Source organism: Ipomoea nil, unplaced genomic scaffold, assembly GCF_001879475.1.
Source record: "Ipomoea nil cultivar Tokyo-kokei standard unplaced genomic scaffold, Asagao_1.1 scaffold2159, whole genome shotgun sequence".
NCBI lineage: Eukaryota > Viridiplantae > Streptophyta > Magnoliopsida > Solanales > Convolvulaceae > Ipomoea > Ipomoea nil.
The window spans coordinates 1,195,845-1,222,452 of record NW_017618587.1 but is presented as its reverse complement, the minus strand read 5'-3'; the positions used below and the strand labels follow the sequence as shown (position 1 = coordinate 1,222,452).

Below are 26,608 nucleotides of genomic sequence, written 5' to 3'. Positions count from 1 at the left end.
CCATTTTTCTCTAAACGCTTTATTAATATCGGGAATTTGGGAGATTTATGTGTGTGCTCATGCTGCACGTGTAAAATTAGTTACACCTTATCATTTGGAAAAACATTTTAAAAAATTCCATTAGTGATTATCACTACAAATTAAAACTTTAAAACATAATATTAGTAATACAATATTGAGAAGATAATGTAGTTAGTAACTTACTACTATAAATATATAAAAAAAAAATGTCATGATTGCTATATTTAGTCAATGGTGGATTCAATGATTTTTTTTTGTGAATTTTGATTACATTTAACAATTTGATATTTTTACATTTCTAAAATTAATGTTTTGTAAAATATATATTGCACTAATTATTTAAATCAACTTGCAACATTCAAACGTAAACAATAATAACGTCTTATTATTATTATTTTTTACATAAAAATGAAGGGAACCCTGATAGCAGTAACTAGTTGGAATCCTTCTAGAATAGGGGAAATTACGGCTCGAGCATTAAGAACCGCTTCATACACTCCTAAAGTGAGATAAGTGTTGTACTATTAAACAATAGTAAATATATAAGTGTTGCTATGGTATTGATGTATAATTTTGTGAGCAATTTATAATATAATTGGAAATACTACATAGCATGATATATATGTATGATGTAATACTAATTGTCAAGAAATTGCATGTATAATATATTGCAATTTATGCTTAAGCATTATGTGATTTGAAAAAGTTCAATATACCGTCTTAATTGAATTAAGGATTTTATGGCTATTTCATGATTAACTAAAATTGTATTATGACATCGACATAGATTTATGATATGAAAAACAAATTATGCAATCAACATGATAGACAATTTCCAAGTATACTTTCATGAAAGTTGGTTGGGACAATGCCACATTAAAAACCAACTCATTAGTCATAGTAAGATTTCAAGGAAACTAGTAGCACATTGGGTATTCTAGTTTACTTCCCAATAAATTATCAGTCTCATGAATTCTCATGTAATAGCACAATTGTTTTAAGAAATTTATCAATTTTTTTTTTTTTTTTTTGGAAACGATTTATCAAAAACTAAAGATCATAGTTTGAAAAAAAAACTTATAAAGCTCGATGAACTTTTACTGATCTTAATATGCGAATCTTCAGATACTGCCGTAGATGTACTAAACTTTATATACTACCATAAACACAATTTACTAATATTCAATATACGAAGAAATTTAAATAATTCATAAATATGCATTTCTAAGACATAAAATATAAAACACACAATTAAAACTATATGTTATGCTTATTAGACATAAAATGCATATTACTAATGCATAAACTCATATTAAACAAATAAATTACACAATAATTATAGCAATTTAATATATGACCATACTAAATAATAAAATTTTAATTCAAACTCAAATTATAATTTGAATAAAATGTTAAAAACAATATAATTTTCAATACTTAAAAAATAAACCGCAGGCCCATTTTTAAAGTAGTCGGGTTCGAGCCAAATGCCCATACCCGGGTCCAATTAATAAAAGTTGGCTAAACCCTTATACACAAACATTTATGCGGCACGGCATCAACTGAGACAGACCTCCGCCGGACCGCCCTCGCCACTGCCGAACGAAGCCGGCCGCCGAAGTCTACACGTAGCAACGCCAACGACCGCCGAGATCACCTATACCTGCTTCGGCGACGCCGTCAAGCACAGCCGCAGCCTTCAGCGACGCCAACCGCCAGCTACTCAAACCACTGCCGCCGGCATCCTCTACACCAGTCGCAACCCCTAAGCTCGCTATTATCGCCGGTATTTTATTTTATTTTATCTGAAAAACATTTGTATATATAAACCCTTCCACTCAAACATTACAAACCTTAATGTCACCTCTGAATAGTCATTAAGGGCCCTCATAACTTGCACCATTTAATCCATATTCTAAATGGAAAATGTTACAGCTTGAAGTTCCACCTGCAACTCCTTCCTCCATAACCTGCAATGGGGAAGAATAAGCAGAAGATAGTTCTCCCGCCAGAGCTTCCACCTGAAGTTCCAGACGAAGAAGTTGAAATTTCGGATGATGACGTCCAGTTCGTTACCAAAAATCGAGAATATGCCAGTTTGTTGAAGAATCTGGACACTAAATCAATTGACAAGTATGCAAACTCCTCCTTGTACCTTTAATGTCCTGTCTCGAGTTCATTTTGTAAATTGGGAAATCAACACCTGTACAACATTTTTTTGTGTTGGTAACTAAATATTGTCAGGCTCAGTTCTTAGTTTCTTAGGTTCATTTTTTAGAGTTTTGATATGAATGTGACTGGTTAAAATTGCGGGTAGTATATGGATGTTTCATGATTATCTTTACAAATGAATTGTTTGGGTTTTCTTTGATTTTACCATTTATGCTCTTTAACTTCTTGTGCTTGATAATCCATTTAACCTCCTAATTTTTGCCAATCTCATTGGTTCTGCTTGAAAAGGCATGTTACTCGCATTGCGGATGTAAAAGAAGATGCTGTGGAAGCTTTGTACGAAGAGAGAACAAGAAAAAGATCATCACGCCAGGAAGAAAAGGAGGAGGATACAATTGAAGTTGATCCAGTGGATGCACTTCCTGTGAAGACCTTAGATGGCAAACTTTATTACAGGACATGTACATGAACTGCACCATGCCATTTCTAGTCATCAGTTACATTATCTGATTTTTTACTATCAATTGTATGTCAAAGTATGCATCTTTTTGCAGTGCCAAAGGAACCAAAAAAAGCTGAAGGCAAAAATGATGGCGATGGTGCTGTTGGTGATGGAGATACAGGGGGAAATACAGTGAAACTGAGCAAGACAGAGAAGCGTGCAAAGCTTAAAAAAATGAGAAAAGAGGCAAAAATACAAGCAAAGGAAGGGGTTAATCTGGAGGAAGTGCATCAAACCCCTCAAACAGATGTGCTGGTACGTAACATTTATATTGCTTCTAACTTCGGTGATATCTTTACAAGACTGATAAACGAACAAATACTGATATTTGAGTTAAGAGGAAATGCAATAACTGAATTGGTGGGGTAACAGTGGAATAAATAATAGTACTATAGTAGTAACCTTGAATAAGGAAGAAATCATATGGCACTAAAAATACAGTTTTGTTTCTTTTATTCTGATACCTTATGTCTTTGTTACTCTGTAAATATATAAAGTATATATACATAACCTACACGCATATATGTATTTATATGTATACCATCTTCATGGTGTTAGGATGAGGTGAGAAAGGATTTGACAGTTGAAGAAGACAATGAGAGAAAGAAGTATAAACTTGCTGAACTAGGTACAACCTTGCTTATGGATCCAGAAGCAAATATCAAATCTCTCAAGGAGATGATGCAGATTTCTAAAGATGGAGATTATATCATAGTCACACTTGGACTCAAATCTTTGTTGGCTGTTTTCAAAGATATCATTCCTGGGTAAGCTTATTGTTAATGGAATTGCCTCTCTTTATTTGACTCTTCTCTGCTTCATAACATCGGTTTCTTATTCTACTCTTTTTATTTTTGTTTTATGCAGCTACCGCATTAGACTTCCAACAGAAAAGGAGCAGGAAATGAAAGTTTCAAAAACTATTAAGAAAATGCGGTTTTATGAATCAACCCTTTTGTCTTCATATAAGGTTGAATTTAGAACTTTGCTTATCAGCATTAAGGACATTGTGTGGATTTTCATTTCTCATTCTGATAGCTTGGTGTAATTGTTATTGTACTTCGTTCTAGTTTTAAATACATACATGAGTGCAAAGTCCTTCTTTCCCTCTTATTTGGTAGATCCTCCTTTTAGGAGAATCAACTCTTCCTCTTTCTAGTTCTAAGGGTTCAAACTTCAATTGGAAATGTAGATTGCAGTTTCCTTCTCATTCTCAAAATTTTAAACTGAAAATTGACAAAGTATACTGGTTTAGAGATGTAACTTATTTTCTTAACTTTCAAGTGTTTCCTATTGTGCCTTCCATTCTGCTCTTGGTTTAATAAGACCTATATGTTGAAAGCTTTTACAGTGATGTATAGGGTAAATTTTGCAGTTTGTTTGCTCTGAACCACCCACAGTATTTACAGTAACATGTATGTTTATTATTGAGAATCAAACTAGGCTGATTTGAAACAGTGCAGAGAATAGCAAAATAAATTTAGCTCAATGTTGAATGCCATTATTTTTTTTAATTGAAATTTATCATTCCATAAACTAGTTTTAATAGGTTTGAAGTTTTACACAAGTTCACTAAATAGTCAACCTAACTAAAGTTGCTTCTCCTTTGGTTTTACTTAAAATATCATTTCTGTGTTTGATTAAGATTTGTTATCTTATTTGCATAAATATACCAGCTAGACGTATAAAGTACGGAGTGATTTTGATGTTTGTTTCAATGTGCATTAACAGGCATATGTGCAGAAGCTGATAGCACTAGAAAAGCATGCTGTTTATAAACGTGTGGCAATGCGTTGTATCTGTACATTACTTGAGGCAGTTCCACACTTCAACTTTAGGGAAAGCCTAGTAACAGCAGTTGTAAGAAACATAAGCTCTCAGGATGACATAGTTAGGTAATTTATGATTTTTTTACTTTACATGTAAGACTATGTTTAACCTTTCTACTTTCTACTTGTGATTCCCTCCATCATAAGGCTGCATGAAAAAACAGATATTGTTGAAAGTAGAAATATAGAATCACTGATCTTTACCATTAGTAGCATAAGTAATAAGGATGAACAGTGTTATGCAAACATTCTGCTCTATAACGGACATTCACTTTTGTAATTTCCACCACCAGCTCTTTTGTCCCCACAACTCCCTCCATCTTCCAAACCACTTTCTAGTTTGCAAGTAAACCCCAATTCTGACTTCACCAGTCCAATTTTCCTTGCTTTTAATGACCGTAGAATTTTGTTGCATCATTGGAACGTTATCAATTTTGGGTTGCTCTTATTATGTGTGTAAGAGTTGAAATTATATGATTTTACTATGCTGTTAACAACAGCATTTCCTTGGTCTCAACTCTCAAATGAACATACTCATGGTTGTTGACAGAAAACTTTGCTGTGGAACTATTAAGTCACTTTTTACAAATGAGGGGAAACATGGTGGTGAGGTTACTGTGGAGGCTGTTCAAATGATTGCAAACCTTGTCAAAACTCATGATTGCCAGTTGCATCCTGATTCTATAGAGGTTAGTGTGTTTTATGTGACAAATTTGACATCATTAAAAAGAAAAATATGGCACTACATCATTGAAAAGAAAAGCATGTCAAATGCTACATCTTTAATTTAGGTGGTTATTGCCAGGTTTTATTATCCCTATATTTTGATGAAGACCTTCGGAAGTCTGAACCTTCAGATGCAGATAATAAAACCAACTCCAAAAAGTCTAAGGGAAAGAACTTTAAGGAGTTGAATCATGCCTCAGAGAATGAGAAAAAAAAAACTAGGCAAGAAATGATGTCAAAGACAAGAGAGCAGGTATTTACTCAGTAAAGAAATGGTTGTGTTTCTTCTTTAGTTGCATGTTGTTCATAAATTTCATGTTTTCACAGATCAATGCAGAACTAAAGGCTGCATCATTTGCCAAAGATGTGGCCGAGCGGAGGAGGATGCAATCTGAGACACTATCAGCTGTATTCGAGATATTCTTCCGTGTCCTGAAACATGCTATACAACCTAGGTACAGCTATTGTACTCATGATATGAGAGAAGGGGCAATAAAATTTAATCATATGCAATGGTATCAAATCTAATTTCAAGGGAACACTGATTGACACCCCACTTTTCCAAGATATCCAAATAAGAAGGGTTTTTTTTTTTTTTTTTTTTTTTTTTTTTTAAATTAAATTTATTTATTTTTAATTTCATAGAATTACTAATCCAAATGTTATCTATGTGATCTACTGTTGGTTGATCTATGCTTGTTTTGAAATCATTAACCCATGTCCTTGGCTCCCTACCAATAAAGTATCCTCTCAAAACTGAAAATGGAATGGATAAACATACAGTAGAAGAAGCATGAACTCTTATTTCTAGGCAGATGGTTTAACACATAGCTTTGTATAATTGTATTAAACCAGTTTACTATGAGAGGTACACAACTCATGACATTTGTACCTTTTCATGGTTGAGATCAGGTCAGAGACAAATGCCTCCCCTGCATTATGCGGCCATCCTCTGCTTGCTCCTTGTCTGAAAGGAATTGGGAAATATTCCCATTTAATTGACTTGGATTTTATGTCTGATCTTTTGAAATATTTGAGAAAGCTTGCTGGAGGGGTTGTTGACCGAAATGGCTCTGCTGGAAACAGTTCAACACATTTGACAGTTACTGAAAGGCTGCAATGTTGCATTGTTGCTTTTAGAGTCATGAGAAACAATCTAGATGCATTGAATGTTGATCTTCAAGACTTCTTCGTCCAGCTTTACAATCTGATACTTGAGTATAGGCCTGGAAGGTAACTGGAATCTATGCAAATATATGCTATACTATTATTTCTCTTATATCTCAGAAATGTTTGCAGTAACATCAATAATTCTCCTTATAAATCAATCTTTTTCATAGCCAAGCCACCTAGAAAGAGATTTTCCTCAACTTTTACTTTAAAAAATAAAAAATAAAAAAATTTGGTGCCCTTTTCAGGGTGGGTGTGTTTCTTCTCTTGTTGTCTGATAGCAAATGTTTGTTAAACTTCTACATTTTTAATTGTTTAGGGATCAGGGTGAGGTCTTAGCCGAAGCACTGAAGATAATGCTGTGTGATGATAGGCAGCAAGACATGCAAAGGGCTGCAGCTTTTATAAAACGTCTAGCTACATTCTCTCTGTGTTTTGGTTCTGCAGAGTCCATGGCTGGTAATTATCTTTTTTAAGTGAATAGCCATGGTGTATCTGTTGCTTCCGTATGTATTTTATGACACTGGATTTTTTTTCCGGGTAATTATTTCAGCCCTGGTTACATTAAAGCATTTGCTCCAGAAGAATGTTAAATGCCGGAACTTGTTAGAAAATGATGCTGGAGGTGGTTCTGTTTCAGGTGCTATTGCGGTAAGACAAATTTTCTTTGTAGACTCTAGTTTTAACTTAAAATATTACTACTCTATTATTATTATTATTGGCATTTTTATTTAAAAGAGAAAACAATCTCATTTTGAGGCATCTGATGCAGACTAATTCATTGCTTGTGGGTTCAAAGATATTTTGATGCCAGTGTTGAAAACATATTCAAAGAAAATTCTAAAAAATGTTTGATTTAGTTTATTATCTGCATTAACAAGCTTGAAAGATATTCTGATGTAAAATTTTGCTTGTGTGCAGAAATACCACCCTTATGCTTCAGACCCAAACCTCAGCGGGGCACTTGCCTCGGTCCTTTGGGAGCTGAATCTTTTATCAAAACATTATCATCCCGCTGTTTCCTCAATAGCATCTGGCATTTCAATGATGAGCGTGGCAAATAATCAGGTTCTTCATTCCAACACCTCTCCTCAGCAGGCATTCATGGAATTATCACTTGAAAAGGAGTCATTCATCCCAGAGAGCGATAGTAAAAAACCAACCATTAAGCGGAAAAAAGGAGCCCCTTCTCACCACCCTGTTACCACGGGGCTGCCAAGCCTAGATTTGATAACTCAGGTGGATCAAACTGCGGTTAGCAAGAAGCTATCTGAACATTTCCTTCTAATCCGTGACATAACTGAAAATGAAAGACTAAGGGGTGAATTAGATCGCACAACATCATCATTGGAACTCTTCGAACAATTTAGAAAACAGAAGAGAAGAAAAACTAAGTAGTTGAAACTTAATTATTTTTGGAAGGAGTAGTAGTTTTGCCCATTGAAGTGTAAGCTTTCCAATACGACGTTTTGTTAGAAAGTGTTATAGCCAAACAATTTGTCTAATTCTTGTTGTACACACAATGAGTAGCCATTGTATTTGTAGACTTACAATTTCATCCCTTTGGACCATAAATTTCAGTTTGAAAATCTCTTCTTTTTTCTACTCTTTGATTTATATTAAAAAAAGTCTCAGTTGCTACTCAAAAGTGTACTTTGAATAAGTGGCCTTAGAAAGACAATAGACACCGGGAGTTAAACTTGAATTCTTGTGATTATCAAGTTCAAAGCTCATCCAACTCTGTTGGGTTTGCATAATTTTTTCAATTCTTTTTTCATTACTAAATGTATGAGTATCATTTCTTATGTATATTTTTGTAATTGTTACTTATTCTTTGTTGAATTATACATTATTATTTTTTCTATTATATTTATTTTATAGAATAAAGCATTAAAATGGTTATAATTATTAATTAATATGTAATATTGATTTTGTTATGATATACTCTGTGAAATTAATTTATTTTATTTTTATTTTTATTTTTTTTAATTTTTAAAGGCAGAAGTGTCAAATATGTCCATCTATTACTGCGAAGTGCTTAATTCCCATTACGAACTAAATTAAAGTCTAATTAGTCAGTTACCAACTAAATTTGTTTGATTGATTTTTTTTTTTTTTTTGCAGGTTGCCTGTTCAATTATTAAAAAGTAAAATAAAAATAAATTATTTAAAAACAAATCACCCACCTGTCCGGTGAGGAGCGCCACGACCGTCAAACATGAGGTCCAGATCTAGACCTCAAACGACCTAATAAGTAATAATATTATGATTATAATATAATAACATACTCCGTATTATATACTTTTATTAAACCTATTTCAATCAAACTTGAATAGCTCAAGCTTAAATCGAGTCTAGAAAGAACTAAAACATTTATAAATTTTATAAATGATTGAACCGAGTTTTGAGTTGTATTATTTGGATTTGATTTGACTCTATTACACTTGCACTTAACTACTGGCGCGCATAATTTGCAAATAACTCAACAATTCAAGGGCAAAATCGTCCAATAAATCCCGCCATTTAGGTATATTGTCCTCATCCTCAAGGATTTCAAGCCCACGGTCGCCCTCTCAAACCCTAACAACATTCTTCTTATTTCTGCTACTTCGAGAGAGTTCTGAGCTCCTAAAGCAGCCGGCGATGTCGCACTTCGGAAGATCAGGCCCTCCGGACATCAGAGACACCTTCTCTCTCCTCGTCCTCAACATCACTTTCCGTAATTCCTCCGTTTCTTGTCTCCAAATCTCCATATAATTTCCTACTCGACTGTTCAGTTGTTCATCTGGTGAAATGTTTACTATTTTCCTAATATCGTTGATTTGCCTCAGGTACCACCGCCGATGACTTGTATCCCCTCTTCGATAGGTACGGGAAAGTTGTCGACGTCTTCATCCCTAGAGACCGAAGGTATGCATTTCGTTCCGCGTATATGTACGAGCTTGTATCTGTATATATCTATGTAGCTTCCATATATTTACGTATGTCTACGAGCGTCTGCGTTTGCGAATCTGTTAGAGAAGAGATTACTTCACACCATTGGGAAGTAAATTTGTTTGTTTTTTTTTTTTTGTTTGTTTGTTTGTTTGTTTTGTTTTTTTTTTTTTTTTTTTTTTGTGTGTGTGTGTGAAATTTCAGGTTATTTTGAATGCTACATAACTGTATTTTAGTGCAAACATAGACTTTATTTAGCTAATTCCCTACTAATAAAATAAGGAGAATTGATGAAATAAAAAATGGCATGAGATGGATTAGAACAGGCAACTGGGACAAAAATAGAGAACTACTTTGACCAATGTGTTTCAATCAAACTTTTTCATCAAACACATTGTCTAAATGCATAAGCATTATGCTGTCACATGTTTGCATTTGACTGAAATGCATTTAGACTAATCAGTTTTGCCAAATTTTGTCCAATGTTTTTAAGATTGAATTTCCCTACAAATAGACCATGCATAAAGTGAACCTGTCGGAGCACGGTTTTATGGGAATCTATATGCAGCTATTTGTGCTATTTCTTAATACTGATATTTAGGTTCATGGTACATGCAGGACTGGGGACTCGCGGGGTTTTGCATTTGTCAGGTACAAATATCAGGATGAGGCTCAGAAGGCAGTTGAAAAGCTTGATGGTATGTGGGAAAATATATTTTAAATCATTATTGTAGGGGACATGTTTATGAATTTTCATATTTATTATTCTCTGGATGTATCCACCTGTGTAGGAAAACTTGTTGATGGAAGAGAGATAATGGTTCAGTTTGCAAAGTATGGCCCCAATGCTGAAAGGATGTAAGATTTTCTTAATACTCGAGATGTATTGTGTCCTTTTTTTTTACACATTGTACTTGAGTATAAAATTCTCATAGGTTAGGTTGCTTGCGAGGTATTGTCACTTCCTATTCCTTGAGTTAATATTTGTTTTCGGTCCCACTATTCTATATTTAATGCAATATTTTCCCTTACTAGTCACAAGGGAAGAATTGAGGAGCCTGTGTACAAGACAAGAGGACGGTCAAGGAGCCACAGTCCTAAACCAAAGTAATATCTCGCAATTCATTATATCTGTTAGCTACAAAAATGATTCTTTTGCTCTTTTAGGAAACATTTGGTTGCTACACTTGTAACTTATGTTTATCAAATTAGTACGCTGTTATATAACATGTATATTATTTTTGCCAAAGGAACCAAAGATTGCTCCATGAAGCTATTGCATTTTCTTGAATGTATTTTTTAATCATATTATAGTGTAGTATTTCCTTACATTTATATTTAGCTAAATGAACTATAGGTTGCTCAGTGGATCATCATTATTGTTGGAATTGGTATTTCAGGTATAGAGATCATTACAGTGACAGGGAATATAGAAGGAGAAGCAGGAGCAGAAGTAAAGGAAGGTATGAACGTGATCGCTACCGTGGAAAGGAACGAGACTATCCTCCCCGAAGCAGAAGTCGCAGTGCGAGTCCTGATAACCGCAAAGATCGTGGGAGAGGTAGATATGATGATGAGAGGCGCAGTCGAAGTCGTTCTTATGGAAGGTAGTCCACATCTCTTTGTGCATTTCATTTATCTGTTACATGTATTATTTGTCTAATTTCTCTTTTGTTTGATGTGGAAGTGCCTCTCCTGCTCGGCGCAGCCCAAGTCCAAGGAGGAGCCCATCTCCTCGCAGGACTTCCCCTAGGGATGGAAGCCCAAAAGCAGGGAATCACAATGAACGTTCTCTAACTCCGAAAAGTTTGTCACCCCGTGGGCGGCGGGCTGATTCTCGTAGCCCATCTCCTCGTTATGATGCTGATGTAAGTTCCAGATCTCTAAATGGGTGTTTGTAGGAGCAAAAGCTTTTGCAATGTTGTAAATGAATTCTTTTTTGCAGGAATGAATTGAATGAGCAATTGATGGGTCCCCAACACGGGTCTGTTTCAGTTTCCTTATCCCAGAAGCGGGCAGTTCCATATCAACACCGAACCGTCTGTTTAGTGCTTTCTAGAAATGATTGGCCCAAACTTATTTTTAAGGTTTCTACTCTTTTGTTGTACTTGATGCATTGCAATACTTAGTTATGATAATAGTTGTGTACTGTTGTCTGTGGATTGGCAACTGGTTTTGGTTTACTTTACTGTTAGCATTGTGGCTATGCGGTGGACTCGGAATTTCTTCTGCTTTCGTAATCCTCTGCTATTTACTGCCATTTTCTTTACAAGTATCCTTGCAGTGTAGATTGTGAATGGAGATTTTTCTTGAATGCTAATGAAAAACCATCTGCTGGCCTTCAGTAGTTTGTACGAGAAAAGTCAATGTGGCTGAATGGCAAGATGAAGCAGCAGCTGGTTGATGCTGTTTCTGCTTAGCTGTTGGTTAGCATGTTTTTGTTGCTGGCAAACTACCATTAAACAAAATTTCTGACTTGTCATGATTGGTAAGGTTAGAAATCTTGCAAATTACTGAAGTCAAATTGGGATTAGAGCATTTTAACCTTTTCCTGACTTTAGATTTTGGCCATGGTAAGGAGTTTAAGCTGTGATCATATAAAAGATGGAAGAAGTTACTGCTAAGTGTAGCTGTTGCAGTTGATTCAAGAACTCAATATGCAGCTATGCTGGTTCTAATTATATCCCAAAATCAACTGGTTTTGAGATGGTGATTTTATGATCTTACTCTAGTGCTGGCTGGTTCATTGTTAGGTATCTTCATTTTATAGGTATTAGGATGGTAGTTTATTGTGTAGGTGTTGTTTTTAATCTATATATAGTGGGACCTATAATTAAACCTAATGATAGTTGCACTATCTTACAGCATGAGTTTGCGGCTGTAGCTGTGATGTGATAGCTGATGTTTCTGTAGATTGGTTGTTGCTGACTTGCTGTGTATACCTTGGTGCTAGCTTTCCAATCTGATGCTCCTGTTTTTTGCTGTTGATGAAATGCTTTGGTACATATGTTGCTGCGGGATCCTGTGGATTCTTCATCCATTTGCTGATCACTTCCCACTTGCAGGATTGCAGGCATTTCTTTGTTTTGAATTTTGAATAACCTTGTGCTGAGTTTCCTTTTTTTTTCCAAACATGAGAAATAACTTGCTACACTATAGACCCATCATCTTCACAGCAACTGAGCACTTCAGTTAGGTTGCATTTCTTTCTACTAATTTATTGTTTTGTGATCTTCAAATTGGGTTTTGATTTACTCTGCCCATATTGGTTCTGTTGTGGTGTCAAATTTTGTGCCAGGTTGGTATTGTGAGCAAAGGACCTTTGTATGATGAATTGAAACTTAATTTCCAACTTTTGCTTAATTGTCCAAGTGGGGTTTCAGCCAATTTTTATATTGTGGACTGTACTTACAATGTGCTTACTTGTGTTTTTAAGTTACGTGGTCTGTTCTGTTAATTTCTTGTACAGTAACTTCGATTGCAGTTTGCTATATGCAATGGTTATGCTCTTATGATGTACGCACATATGCTCTTAGGGACCGTACGTACATTTTCAAGTTGGAGTGTTTTTGATGTTTTTCTTTCAAAAAATTATTTAGGGCGTTTCTATGATTAAAAATATTTCAGAACTTCCTTTCTAAAGAGAAATAAAAACCTAATATAAATGTTTAAATTTGAAAAAGATTGTATTATTATTTTGAGAGCAAAATATTGTATTCTCTGTTTCATTTTATCAAATTAATAATAACTATTTATTTTATTTATATTGTCTTTAATATCTTTTTTTACTTATTTTTTAATTTGATTTGAACTTTTTTTATTATTATTTTTTTTTGTATTTAATAGTACTTTTAATGTTGATTATAAATATATATAAATTTTGTATAATAATATTAAATTTATGAAAAATTTAATTAAAAATAAATTCAGTCAAGTCTTGTTAATTGAACCAAATATATAAAATGGGGTGGAAGGGAGTATTATGTTCTCATGTCTCGTTAATTTGAGTTTGCTATATGCTTATATGAGAGAACTAAAAATTCACTTGATATGACATGCTCATTTAATGTGTCGTAACCCATTTGTGGACTATTCTTTATCCATCTTGTTTGGCTCATATTAATTAACTACATATGCTAAAAAGGTAAACAATCTATGACAATGAACCATTCTCCCAACTTCAATGAAAGACCGTAAATTTAAATATTGAAGTAAACAAATATTTAAAATTTTTTACTTTATTTTTTGTATCCGTATAATTAAGCTAATTAAGTTAAGTATTGTAGTACCTGTAGTGTGCACATTCTGTAAAGGTGTACGTTGTGACTGAATATTATCTAAACTAAAAAAAAGGAATAAAACAGAAAAATACTTATTATTGAGTTAATGTTTTTTTTTTTTTCAATGATATGTAATCTCAACTCTGTTTTTTGGGTTTCCCCCTTAATGAAATTAAAAAAAATGTTTTTTTTTTTTTAAGTAAGTTGTGTAAAATTGTTTTATGTAAAATGATCTTACACAATATCTCTTCAATTTTTGCGATTAAGGATAATGTTAATTGGGACCACCACAACTAAGCCACTATGCAATTAAACTATATTACTAACCTTATAACAATTACCCCCATTGGTAGTTTTTTTTTTTTTTTTTGGGAATTTTTTGTGTTGGATGAAAGAGAGCATATAATAGAGAAGCTTTTGCAAAACAAATTTTTGAGGAAAAAAAAAACACAATTGAACTTGTGCAAGTTCAACAGGTGCGTGTTCTTCACATACTGTAAAGTAATTTGAGTGGCCATTGTGACCACTCCAATTATCCTCCCTTTTGATTTTTTAAGGCTCACAAAAAACTTGCTAAAAAATTCATCAATAACGTTATTCTAATGCATCCACAAATTCACTCTCCCCACGCTTCCATGCTAACCCAATTTTACGCAATTTCCCTTTAAAGCTCCTATCAACAGTAATCTTTGTATGTTTTGGTTTTTCCTACCTTATCAATAACACATGCTTGAATTCATCTTGAGACTACACAAAGTATCTCAGGCTTCTTTTCCTTTCAATACTGTTTCTTTCAAAATGTCAATGAAAAATGAGCTAAGCAAAAGTACAGGCATTTCTTAGCAGGGAAACATATCTGCTACCATTGTTTACTGCCCTCAAAAACAATCTCCCAAAACTTGCTTTACATACAACACCTTCACCAAAAGATAAGCCCACATTCCACCATTCAGATAAACCATAAGTCACTACTTTGAACTTTGAAGGTATATACTACTAATTAAACAACAACATTTCACCACCATATATATATATATCTATCATTTCTTTTTCAAGATGCTTTGAGACAAAATCTTCTTGCAGAATGGATTGCTTCGCAAAAGAGCCATGTGAGGCCTCACTGCATCAACTAGCAAAGCGCGGAGTGGTCCCTATAAAGTGAAGGAAGTTTAGAATCAAATGGGAGAGTTTTGAGTGAAGAAATGAAATTTAGTTCTTATAACCGTATATAGTAGGGATATGAGAAGTGGTTTCAAACCTTGGCGACTCCGAGGGCAGATTGAATGACATAGTTGGCGAAAGGGTCTTGAAGCAGCTGTTCAAATTGAGGCACTGAGATCAATTCGTGAATGATTATTGCCCGGCTTTCTTCTATAAATTTCAAGCACTTCTCGACGACATGGCTGCTAAACTTTTGCTTCGAGAGGTGTACAAAGTGCCCTTCAAACTGGGAAAGCAGCACGGAAGCAATGGAGTGGTTCTTGAGCTCTATGATATATTGGATCACGTAATTTCTGCAGATTATGGGGCATCATTAAGCTTCTAGGATAACAGATAAACTCAAAGAGAAAGACGATTACAAACTAGAATTCAAGGGAAAGGCAATCTCAGCTTGACTCATTTCTGGCTCTGAAATGCCAGTAAGAGTATATAAAGACAGATAGTGAGGGTTCACATCTTCATCAATCATCAGAATCGAACAATTCTATATTCAATATGTAAAACTATTTCTATGTATTAAAGATGGCTCTAAAGTCTGCCAGTTTAAAGAACAAAAGGATGAAAGTTTTGGGGATTTGGGTATCATAGTATTTCGTCTAGCTAGTAGTCACGAGACAAGAAATCAAGAAAATTAAATATGTTACTAAGGTGTTCTTACCCAAAAGCATCTTGAGCAAGGATAAGAGCGTGAAATGAAGTGCATGCCAGCAACTTCTCGCGATGTTTTCCACTTGCATAACTGATACATTTGTTTAGCACACAGCATCCATACCGGTGAGTAGCAATCTCAAAGCAGTATTTTGCAGCAGCGTTCATAATAAACTGCGTGGAAAATTCATAGAACCAGCAAAACATTCATAGCTTACCCAAAAGAATAATAACACACTGAAGTATATATAGCAACAATAAGGAAATGTATGACAAGAATGGAATTGTGCTTATGCAAAATGATCATATACTTTTTTGTTCAAAACAAAACTTATATTCAACACGTTATCTTCAGTGTTATTAGTGGTTTTCCTACTTTTATATGCATGCAAAGGTTCAAAAATTTGTATCCGAGGACATCATATACCTTATTATGTTCCTTGCTAAGAGATTGCAAGAAACGCTGCAGGACATGATTCCCGTTAAGATCAGTAGCGAGATCAAGAAAACCGGGTTCAAGGGCCTGTATAACTAATGAAATTTCCTGCCTTGTTTTCATTGTCTCTATTAGCTTCTGCACAGCACGAGTCCTGATACCACAGCACCGAATCATATTAGTGACAAGAAAACGGGTTTGGGATATGTAAAAAGCTCGATAAAAGAATAGATAAGAAACCCGAGAAGCATTTACCCATGTGAGTCCAATGAAATTCTCACTAGCTGGCCTGGCTCTCTAGTCACCCTGAGCACGATTTGCATCCTCTGCTCATCGTTGCAGAAATTCAATAACTTCTGCACTAGGTAGTTCCCGAATTGATCCACCATAAATTCCCCGATTTGATCAATGATTCCATCGAATATTAACTGCACATCTTGAAGGGTTCCTTGATCAAATGCCCTCTGTAAAGCCCTACACCCAAGCTGATCCTTTGCTATTTTACATATATAGTCTTGAACACTCCCCAATGAATTATGGACTGGTTGCAAATGTATGGGACTAGTAACCGATATCCCATGAGAACTATGTCTCAAATCAACTTCACAAAAGCCTCCATGTTGGCATTCTTCATTGTATGTTTTAAGGTTTTTCTCTCTGAATCTTGGCATTGACACCTCATTCATTTTCTGAGCCTTTAAACAGTTTAAATTCTCATTAGCATAACATTTTAGAGCTTCTTCTAGTGAAATGAAGTTTTGTTTAGAACCCACAGTTTCACAATCCCTTGAATTTGGCAAAAAAGATGGAGGAGGATCAACCATGCCATTTGGCAACCCTCTAGGCCTTTGGTTAAGAACTGGAGTTGAACAGTCATATCCAGAATTCCATCCCTGCCTGTGTTTCATCAACTGAGAACCAAGAAATGGGCTTAACAGCTTGTTATCTCCAACACCACCATCATCAATTACAGGATACTGTGATGCCCAGAAACCTTCATCACCATTAGCCCCATTCTTGAAACAAGGATGGTTCAATCCAAGTCCACGGTTTACCAGCTCGAAGCGTTGGAAATGGCTTAAAACATTATTACCTGCACCCCCATCACCATTTCCATGGTGCCCTGGAGAAAAGAAACCTTCACCATCACCAAAACTTGGTCTCTTCTGCCATTTACTCATCTCCAAGAGATGATCCATTCTCTCCTTCTGAGAATCTGAACAAAATGGTCTCACTGAATCAAATGAATACTTATGACTAGCTAATGACACTGATTCAGACCCTTTAAGGTTACCAATATTACAGTTCAAATTACTCCCCACTGTTCCATTCATCCAAGCCTCCTCAAATCCCACCCCAGATTCATTTGATCCTAATCTCCCATTACCACATCCACCATACTCCCCTGCTCCCTTCCCAATATGCATTCTGTAAAGATCATCACACAACCCCCGTTCAACTAACCCCTCAAGATTTTGTTCATTGTAGCCATTCAACAGCCCAGAAACACCACTCCTGGCATTCAAAGCTTGATTCACAGAGTGATCAAACGGGAGGAAAGATGAAGACGACGAACCGTCTCCCCAGAGCCCATACCCACTGGTCAATGATCTCGAAGGATTCTTCACACCCATTATCACACCATTAACGTAATCACTTCCATCAACGTACTGATTCTTCACACTCCCTTTTCCTTTAGCACCATACATCACTGCATAGGACCTTATATTACGGCAAAAATAGATAAATACGGACCTAATACCCCACTAAATAAACAGAAAGAAGACGAAGAAGAAGCTACCCAGAGCGCGCGAGTATACGTATATATGGTGTGTGTGTATTATAGATATAAGCGAAGCTGCAATGGAATTTTTTTCTTGGATTTTGGGGATTTTAAGGAGGGGTGGTTGCAGATGGATATTCGGTAGAGAATGGAGAAGAAGGTGTTTGTTAAGGGGCGTGCTCACGCCATTAAAATGAGGAGCGGAGCATTGAAGCTCTGCGTGTGTTGTGTATGCCCACTACAAGACGCAGAGAGAAGTGGCAGTGTGCAGAGGAGAAAAAGAAACAAACTTGCAGAGAGAAAGAGAGGTGGCTTGGCTGTTGGCTCTGAATCTGACAACTATGAACAAACATTTTTTGTTTTATTTTTATCAATTTTTGTGCATTAAAAAAAGGAAATTATAAGATGTAGGGTTTGATTTATACCACGATATGTCATGGGTGGATCCTAACTATATGAAATATATTTAAGTCCGGATTAAGATGTGTGTTTGCAATTGTGACTCTTATACTTGATATCACTCTAAATAAATAATACTCAGTATAAGTTTTAAGTTTGCGCAATAAGAATGGTGTCGACGGGCACTCATAAAAATATTACGGAGTATTACTAAAAATAAACATATAATTTAAAATATTCAATACTACTTTAGTTATCTTGTTACTTGTTATTTTTAGTATGTGGTGTTTTTACATTTTAGCATTGTTGAAAATGTTTAATAGCATCCCATATAATGTTGGCATTGTGATTTGTTTATGTGCTAAACTCGTGACGATTTATCATGGCATGGTGTTTTGTTGGAATATAGGTTACAGAAACGTTGAACTAGAGAGTGGTTTGTTAGTGGGAGTGGAGAAGATCGCCTTTAGAGGGAACGCGAATGATCTTCGTTGTACATGATTAATGGCATCAAGTGAGTCACGAGTAGAGAGTAGGAGTGTATAAAAAGGATAAGTTGTTGTGCATATAATAATTAATACAAATGCGAGTGATGTATAAGATTGGTTTCGTGTTTTGCCATGCTCGAATGGAGTTAGACCTATTTTGGCAGTTAATAGCAAAAAAAAAATAATAATAATAAAAAAAATCTTGGCTTCAAAAGCACATAGCGGGCACGTATAGCGCACGCATCCTCTAGGCACATATGATGCGCACACCAACATAGATTTTTCTTTTTCTTCTCTCATGCGGATCCCACAGAAAAACCCAATTATCTACACACAAAAGGAATGTTATTATAAGGGTGGGTAAGACATGGATCTTATTTGGCAAACACGAGAATGATTGCATTGGGTATTCGTTCTTTTATGATAGGTGAATTTAGTACAAGATGCTTGCTTATCAAAAGCTTACAAACCTGAACCATTTAAACATAGCATGTAACAACCTTACAATGCGAGCCACCCGATAGCTAGTCAATTTTTCAACCTCTAACAACCATGTTGTGCCAAGTCTTGTTAGGCTGGATTTTCAGTGAAATTTGGATCGATATTCTCTAATGGACAAATTGTTAGGATAATCTTAATTGGACTAAGTTACGGTATGATTCAATTCTTGCCACGAATATTTTGAAATTAAATTGACTCAATTTATCTCTTTTAAGATTTAATGGACAAATTTATAGAGGGTATGATATTATTTGGTAAATTCAATAAATTTTTATAGGATAATGAGGAGGTGGGGTGTGAATTTCTGAGAAATTTCAGAAAGAAAGGAGTGGGGGTGAAAACTGAAAAGCAGAGAGAAAAGGGACAAAAAAGACACACAAAAAAACTGATCGAATCAGCATGCCAGAATTTGGTTATTGAAAATATGAAAAGTTGTGTAAAATATAAAATATCTGAGCCTGTCCTTCAACAAATATTGTACACGTCACTATTTTTTTTTAAATAATTACGGAGTATTTTCTGGGGCACATTTTCAAATTATCATTTTTCTTGGGTATTAAGCAAGTATTTCGACCCCAGTTCTGCGTGGCGACAATTGCATGATCATAAGTACGAGGTTGATATTCCTTGGAATTTCGTGACCAACATTAAATTTAGCATTTCTATTTTTGTTTTGTGACGGATTAATTATTAGTGTCTATAAGAATTAAATTCGTGATATTTTAATATAAAAGTTCCGACTCACTAACTCAACAATGTTTTTTTTTTAATACGAAAAAAACTTTAATTATATTCACTTATCTCTAATTCTCTATTTTAGAAAAGAAATCCATCATATCTCATCAACACTTTTTTTTTTTGGGTGTCTGTAGTCACTACTTGAATATACGCTTTGAGTGAAACTTACATTGTGACCCTAACCAGCAAAGAACTACAATGAGGTAAACAAACTTACGTTGCTCATAACTAACCGACGCGAACTTATAAAATCAATAAAAAAACTTTCAAAAAAAGTTAAACTTAGAATCTTATAATTATCAAATTTACGTACTATTTAACTAATTTGACTGAGATTGAATTTACTCTTCATTAACACATCATAGTAGGTCAAAAACAACTTTAAAAATGGTACTACACTACTACGTAAAGGAAGCCTCCTTTTTCTATTTTTCACTCTGGTAAGTCAGATTGAAAAATAGTGTTTGTTCATAAAGGAAAAAATTTCCACTACTAAGGAATATCAGATTTTGATCAACACATAGTTGATGGTTTTTATTAATGGAAATGAACATTACATTAATGGGGATTGTACTTTGCTTACTTGCTTTAGGCGCTCTCGTCTTTACTCTTTAGAGCATCCACATTTGTTGGGGAGAATAGGGGATAATGTAAGAGTGATTAGGAAAGAGAAGATGGGAGGGGAGAGAAAAAAAAAAGAAAAAAAAAAGGAAAATTAATTATTTAAAAAAAAAAAAAATCAGACTGTCAGGCGCGCCGTCATGCGCACTGGTGACAGCCACCAGTGGTGACTTTTGTGGTGGGTCCCACCATTTCTACATTATCTCTTCATTTGCAGACCAATTATTTCTCACATTAGTTATTATCTTGGGTGGAGAGAATTCATTCTAAAATATCTCCCTATCATCCACAAATGTAGATGCTCGGCGACTAAAACAAATACTCCCTAACAAACATAGGTCTAATGATTATTCATGTGTTTACCATTTTTTAAAAAATCTAAATTTACATATTTATATAAAAATATCTTTCTCTATAAACATATTCTTTTGAATGGTTTATTACGTTATTGATGGTTTTAATGAAATCGAGTCCACCATAAATCGGGTATAAGAAATATAGAACGGAATAAAAGAACTATTATTGCCAGTGGGGCGCAAGGCCCACATAAACGCGCACAAGCCCAATGTCGCAGGCCCGAAACAATAGTACAGGAAAGTTATACGATGAAAAGGGAAATAAATGGATAGACAGAAACCTGAATTACATGCATAATACCATAATCGATCTTTGGACCAATTAGGAGAGAGAGAAGACTCAGACCGCCAGGCTACCAGGTTTTTTGTGTTTCTTGCCCTCCCCTAAACTGACCGCAACCCCCCTTTTATACCCTCCCAGGACTTCCGCATACCACCCACGTGTACGACATCTACAGGCCTCCAGCTCCCACCATACACGTGTCCTCGCCTCTCCGCACGTACCCCTAACTGCCTGAACGGGACCAATCTTATCGCGCACTATCTGGGATTCTTGCTCCTATACACACCGCCCTCCGTCAGCTGCCCTTCCGTGTGCAGCATGCATGCACCAGCCGCCATTCTACCCACATGCATGCACGTACGTAGTCTCCAACAGCGTGCATGCAACCGTCACCCGTACGCGCAGCTGCCGCCTTGTACGCACGCAACCATCATCCATACGCGCAGCCACCACCTTGTACGCATGCAACCGCCACCCGTGCGCGCAGCCGCCACCTTGTACGCATGCAACTGTCATCCGTGCGCGCAGCCGCCATCTTGTACGCATGCAACCGTCATCCGTGCGCGCGGCCGCCACCTTGTACGCATGCGATCACCTCGCATACACGCGTGCATGCATGTTTGCGAGGTCCAAGCGTACGTATAGGCATGCATGCGAGCCCATGCGTGTGAACCCCCCTCCTCATCCCTTTGGGTTCACACTCTCTAATCTACATGGGTCAGGCCCATTACATTGTTTTCCATCATAAGTCCCCCACTTCTATTAATCATTGGTTAATGATTAAAAGAAGTAAGACCCAGTCCATTACGCAAGGTCCAAATTCCATGATGAAACCCTGGAATTAAATGATTTTAAATATCCAGTTCCTCTCTCTTTCTCGATCAATTGCGACACCTATTATTCCCTCTCCAACGCAACATCTCCCTTCTTCTTCGCCACTACCCCCCCGGAAACCCCGTCTCCTCTACCGCCCATGCATCCCCACCACGTCAACAGCGCACCCGATATCACCATCACGTTATCGCCTTCTTCCTTTGTTGTACGCTCACTGACTGCCGCCAACAGCATGCATCCTGTCGCCTCCTCTTCTCCCAGCCACACTCAATGTCTTGCCACAGGTGCCGCCGCGACGACCAACACTCCCCCGATTGCTCCCTCCATGCCTTTTCCTTCTGTGCTTTCGCTACATGGTCGATAATATGACTCGTATCGTTTTTCATACTTGTATTTTGTGTTCCTCTGCTGTCATTGCCTGCAAAATTAGATGCGAGTTTTGTGGGACTGTGCCACGTTCACCCGTAATAGCCTCTTTTTTTGTTTGTTTGTTTGTTTTTGTTTTTGGCTTGCACGCTGGGCTGCGTACCTTTCCCTGCAGGCCCAGGTGGATGTATGCTCATCGTGGATGACATACTAGTGTGTGGGTTGCCTGCTACCTCATGCTGGCACCACACACTATACCTTTTTTTTTTTTTTTTTTTTTTTTTTTGGGTGGCACGCTGGTTACGTACTTTGTTCCGTAGGACCAGGTGTGGACGCGCGTGTGCGCTATTAAAATTAAAATGCAGATAATCTTTAAAGGCGAAGTATGTAACGCAAGAATTCTAAGGGGTACCTTAGAAGATTATTCTACTGCGGGGTTCGCCCCCCTCTTCCCCGGCCTAGTAGGTTCCTCGGCCGGTCGAGGCCTCTCGGTGGGAGCTCCTTCTTCGTACCCTTTCAATCGATTTGCGTCATCAGCTTCGGCATACCTGTCGGCCTTCGCCATCAGCGCTGCGTAGGTATCGAGGGTTTTGCGTCGAAGGCTTTTGTATAGATCCCCTGCCCTTAGGGCGTCGACGAACATGACCACGCCCGATTTGTCGTCGATGTTTTCTACATTCGCTTCCTTCGCCCGCCAGCGGACCAGAAAGTCAGTTAAAGACTCTCCGACTCCCTGCTTCACCGTAGTGAGGTGAGTGAAATGCTTTCGGATCTTTCTCCCCCTCATAAAGTGTGTAATGAACTTCACAGCCAGGTCATGGAAAGAGTCCACGGTCCCTCCTTTGAGGCTCGTGAACCAGCGTTGTGCCTGGTCGACAAGAGTGGAGAAGAAGGCTCTGCACATCATGGCTTCCGAAGACCCATTAGCATCATGGTGGCCTGATAAGTCATTATGTGCTCTTGTGGGTCGCCCTGGCCGTCGAAACGTGTGATGCTGGGCGGCTTGAAGGTGGAGGGGATGGGCTCCCTCATGATTCTCCTAGTGAAGGGCGGGGTGACCTCAATCTTTGAGACGGGTAGTCCGCCCCCTTCATTCCACCTGAGAACCTCGGCTATCCTAGCCTCCACACCTTTCGGCCACCCCCCAGCTATAGGGCGAACCAGGTATCCGCCACCGGGGTCCGCCGTCACGGCCTGGTGGGCACTTTCTCCTTCTGACTCGTCATCGCAGGCGTGCCTGTCCGCATCGTCTACTCGGCCCCACTCCGAGCCTCGGTCTTGGGGTGCGATCCTCCTGTTGCCCACGCTGGCGTTGGCCACGGGCTTCTTGCGTCGCCCCGGGCCATGATGGGGGAATCAGGCCTCGGGGGGCCGCAGGCCCTGCATTGTTGGCCTCGCGGGCGGCCTTTTGCGTGGGCGGAGTTGAGTGGGCCCGCCGGACTCCTCGTCCTCCGTCGGGGGGCGGGATCCGCTGTCCCGCGTCGGAGACTGGCGCCCTCAGGAATCGGCTTTGGGATCTCATGATCGTCTTCGGGAATTGGGCGTATAACACAGTATTGCAAGGTAACGGGTTTTGAGAACACGAATCTGTGCTTCTGAGTGATCCTGAGGTCGAGAGTGCGTGATAGAATGTAAGAGGATGGGTAAAGCTAGGGACGCACGCTTTTTGTAACGATCTCCACAGATGGTGCCAATGATGGTTTTAATGAAATCGGGTCCACCATAAACCGGGTATAGGAAATATAGAACGAAATAAAAGAGCTATTATTGCCAGTGGGGCGCGAGACCCACATAAACGCGCACAAGCCCAATGTCGCAAAATAAAAGAGCTATTATTGCCAGTGGGGCGCGAGACCCACATAAACGCGCACAAGCCCAATGTCGCAGGCCCATAAACAATAGTACATGAAAGTTATACGATGAAAAGGGAAATAAACGGATAGACAGAAACCTGAATTACATGCATAATACCAGAATCGATCTTTGGACCAATTAGGAGAGAGAGAAGACTCAGACCGCCAGGCTACCAGGTCTTTTGTGTTTCTTGCCCTCCCCTAAACTGACCGCAACCCCCCTTTTATACTCTCCCAGGACTTCCGCATACCACCCACGTGTACGACATCTACAGGCCTCCCTCTCCCACCATACACGTGTCCTCGCCTCTCCGCACGTACCCCTAACTGCCTGAACGGGACCAATCTTGTCGCGCACTATCCCGGGATTCTTGCTCCTATACGCACCGCCCTCCGTCAGCTGCCCTTCCGTGTGCAGCATCCATGCACCAGCCGCCATTCCACCCACATGCATGCACGTACGTAGTCGCCAACAGCGTGCATGCAACCGCCACCCGTACGCGCAGCCGCCGCCTTGTACGCATGCAACCATCATCCATACGCGCAGCCACCACCTTGTACGCATGCAACCGCCACCCGTGCGCGCATCCGCCACCTTGTACGCATGCAACCGTCATTCGTGCGCGTAGTCGCCACCTTGTACGCATGCAACCGTCATCCGTGCGCGCGACCGCCACCTTGTACGCATGCGATCACCTCGCATACACGCGTGCATGCATGTTTGCGAGGTCCAAGCGTACGTATAGGCATGCATGCGAGCCCCCCTCCTCATCCCTTTGGGCTCACACTCTCTAATCTACATGGCCCAGGCCCATTACATTGTTTTCCATCAGTTATTGTAATATTTAGTCCACTATTAGTATATAACTCTTATATATTAACTACTATATGTCAAAATATATATTTTTAATAGTGAACATTACACCGAATGTATGTGATTTATTGGGTAGATCTCGTGTTAATGTTGACATATTGTCATATAGCTGCGCAACCAGTTTTTAGTGGCATATCATTTATAGGTCAAACTAATTTAATTTGATTCTGACTGAACGAGTCGATTATTAATTAGCTAGTAAATCTCTCGGTCAAGTCAAGCTAGTTTAGTCTTTTAGAACGATGATCCTTTATATACTTGATAGTTGATACATGAACTACACTCTTTAAGTTAGCAAGTTAGTTTTGTTGCCTCATAACTCCAATTATTAAATACAAAATTTTGAATTAAAATTTTAAACAACAAACTTAAAGAAAATAAGTGAATTTCATTTTCTACATTCATCATAATTTCTTTAGTACATAAAAAAGTGGAAGTATTTAACAAAATTTTGACAGCTCCTTTTTTTAAAATTTTTGATGAATCATAGTTGCAATATAGTGCAAGGTTCTAAATTTAGACGAGGATAACATTTTATTTTCTAGTAAGTTATAGTTGTTGTATAAAACGAAATTCTAGATTTGACTGATGACGTCCACATTGTTATAGAGGATGAGAACCTTTTGTTTTTGTTTAAACATAGGACAATTTATAGTTATGAAAGATAAGCAACTTTTTTTTTAGTGACAATTAAAAAATTATTCACATTTAAACAATACTAATGTCAAAAGTAGGGATGACAATTTCAATCCGACCCGTGGATATCCACCCGAATCCACCCCGCATGGATTAGGTTTTTTTGGGTGATGGTGGGTGGTGGGTCGGGGGTGGGTCTTAAAAAAGCAAACCCGCGGTGGGTCGGGTTGGATTCGAGTTCTATGTACAAGACCCGTCTAGAACCCCACCCGACCCACCATGTGTGTGTATATATATATAATAGTAAAATAAATACTAGTATGTAGTTATTTATAAAAGTTTATATAACTTCGTGTATCTTTTTACTATTTTTTATATCAAAACTACTAAATTTATTTTTAAAAATTAACAATTTAGTTATTATATTTAAATATTTCTATTATTTATGTTTTAGTACCACTAATGGATTTTATTTTTTTTATTATGTGTAAATAATTTAAATATTATTTTTGGAAAAACATAATAAGATGATAAGTGGCGGGTACCCGTAGTGGGCACCCGCACCCGGTGGGAGTGGGGTGGATTCTGAAAAAGTCCACCCGATGCGGGTTGGAGGTGGGGGTGGGTGGAGAAAATATAAGGTGGGTCGGGTGATGGATGTAGCCCTCCCCAATCCACATCCAACCCATTGTCATCCCTAGTCAAAAGAGTTATGTGTTACACCCTTTTAGTGGAACATGTAATTGGAGCGAAAGTTTTCTATATTATTAAAAATAGGAAGGACAATTAAACCCAATTCTGATGAGAAAAATCGATCCTCTCCCATACACTGTCCCGAACCCCGTTCATGATTTTCCGAATTATATTATATTTAAAAAAAGAAAAAAGAAAAAAGAAAGAAAGAAAGACATCCAGAATAATACTTTCGTACTACTAA

At 37.5% G+C, this 26,608-nt stretch overlaps 3 protein-coding genes across 15 annotated transcripts; 2 read left to right on the top strand and 1 right to left on the bottom strand.

Moving 5' to 3' along the window:
- Nucleotides 1-1,555: 1,555 nt before the first annotated feature.
- LOC109149633 (nucleolar complex protein 3 homolog) lies at nt 1,556-8,025 on the top strand. The gene is made up of 14 exons (XM_019297512.1): nt 1,556-1,807; nt 1,957-2,154; nt 2,482-2,654; nt 2,748-2,950; nt 3,254-3,462; nt 3,563-3,665; nt 4,427-4,590; nt 5,075-5,213; nt 5,330-5,503; nt 5,578-5,705; nt 6,163-6,483; nt 6,740-6,879; nt 6,974-7,071; nt 7,342-8,025. The coding sequence occupies exons 2-14, from the start codon at nt 1,997-1,999 to the stop codon at nt 7,816-7,818; spliced, it is 2,487 nt and encodes an 828-aa protein (XP_019153057.1). The 5' UTR covers nt 1,556-1,807; nt 1,957-1,996; the 3' UTR covers nt 7,819-8,025.
- A 940-nt stretch (nt 8,026-8,965) lies between these two features.
- LOC109149634 (serine/arginine-rich splicing factor SC35-like) lies at nt 8,966-12,741 on the top strand. 13 transcript variants are annotated; one of them, XR_002048985.1, is made up of 11 exons: nt 8,966-9,139; nt 9,252-9,330; nt 9,973-10,052; nt 10,146-10,212; nt 10,390-10,461; nt 10,755-10,961; nt 11,042-11,222; nt 11,300-11,441; nt 11,700-11,847; nt 11,933-12,063; nt 12,220-12,741. XR_002048985.1 is itself a non-coding variant. In XM_019297514.1 (8 exons), exons 1-8 carry the CDS (start codon nt 9,064-9,066, stop codon nt 11,303-11,305), a joined length of 768 nt encoding a protein of 255 aa, XP_019153059.1. In that variant the 5' UTR covers nt 8,966-9,063; the 3' UTR covers nt 11,306-11,610. The 13 variants fall into 13 exon arrangements, 1 of the variants encoding a protein (XP_019153059.1); XR_002048987.1 differs by lacking the exon at nt 11,933-12,063 and having other exon boundaries at nt 11,700-11,842; XR_002048983.1 differs by having other exon boundaries at nt 11,700-11,842; nt 11,933-12,741.
- A 1,933-nt stretch (nt 12,742-14,674) lies between these two features.
- Nucleotides 14,675-17,648, bottom strand: LOC109149179 (suppressor protein MPT5-like). Its single transcript, XM_019296842.1, has 5 exons — nt 16,195-17,648; nt 15,931-16,093; nt 15,514-15,677; nt 14,893-15,148; nt 14,675-14,785 (listed from the first exon to the last, which is right to left on the bottom strand). Exons 1-5 carry the CDS (start codon nt 17,646-17,648, stop codon nt 14,675-14,677), a joined length of 2,148 nt encoding a protein of 715 aa, XP_019152387.1.
- Nucleotides 17,649-26,608: the final 8,960 nt, after the last annotated feature.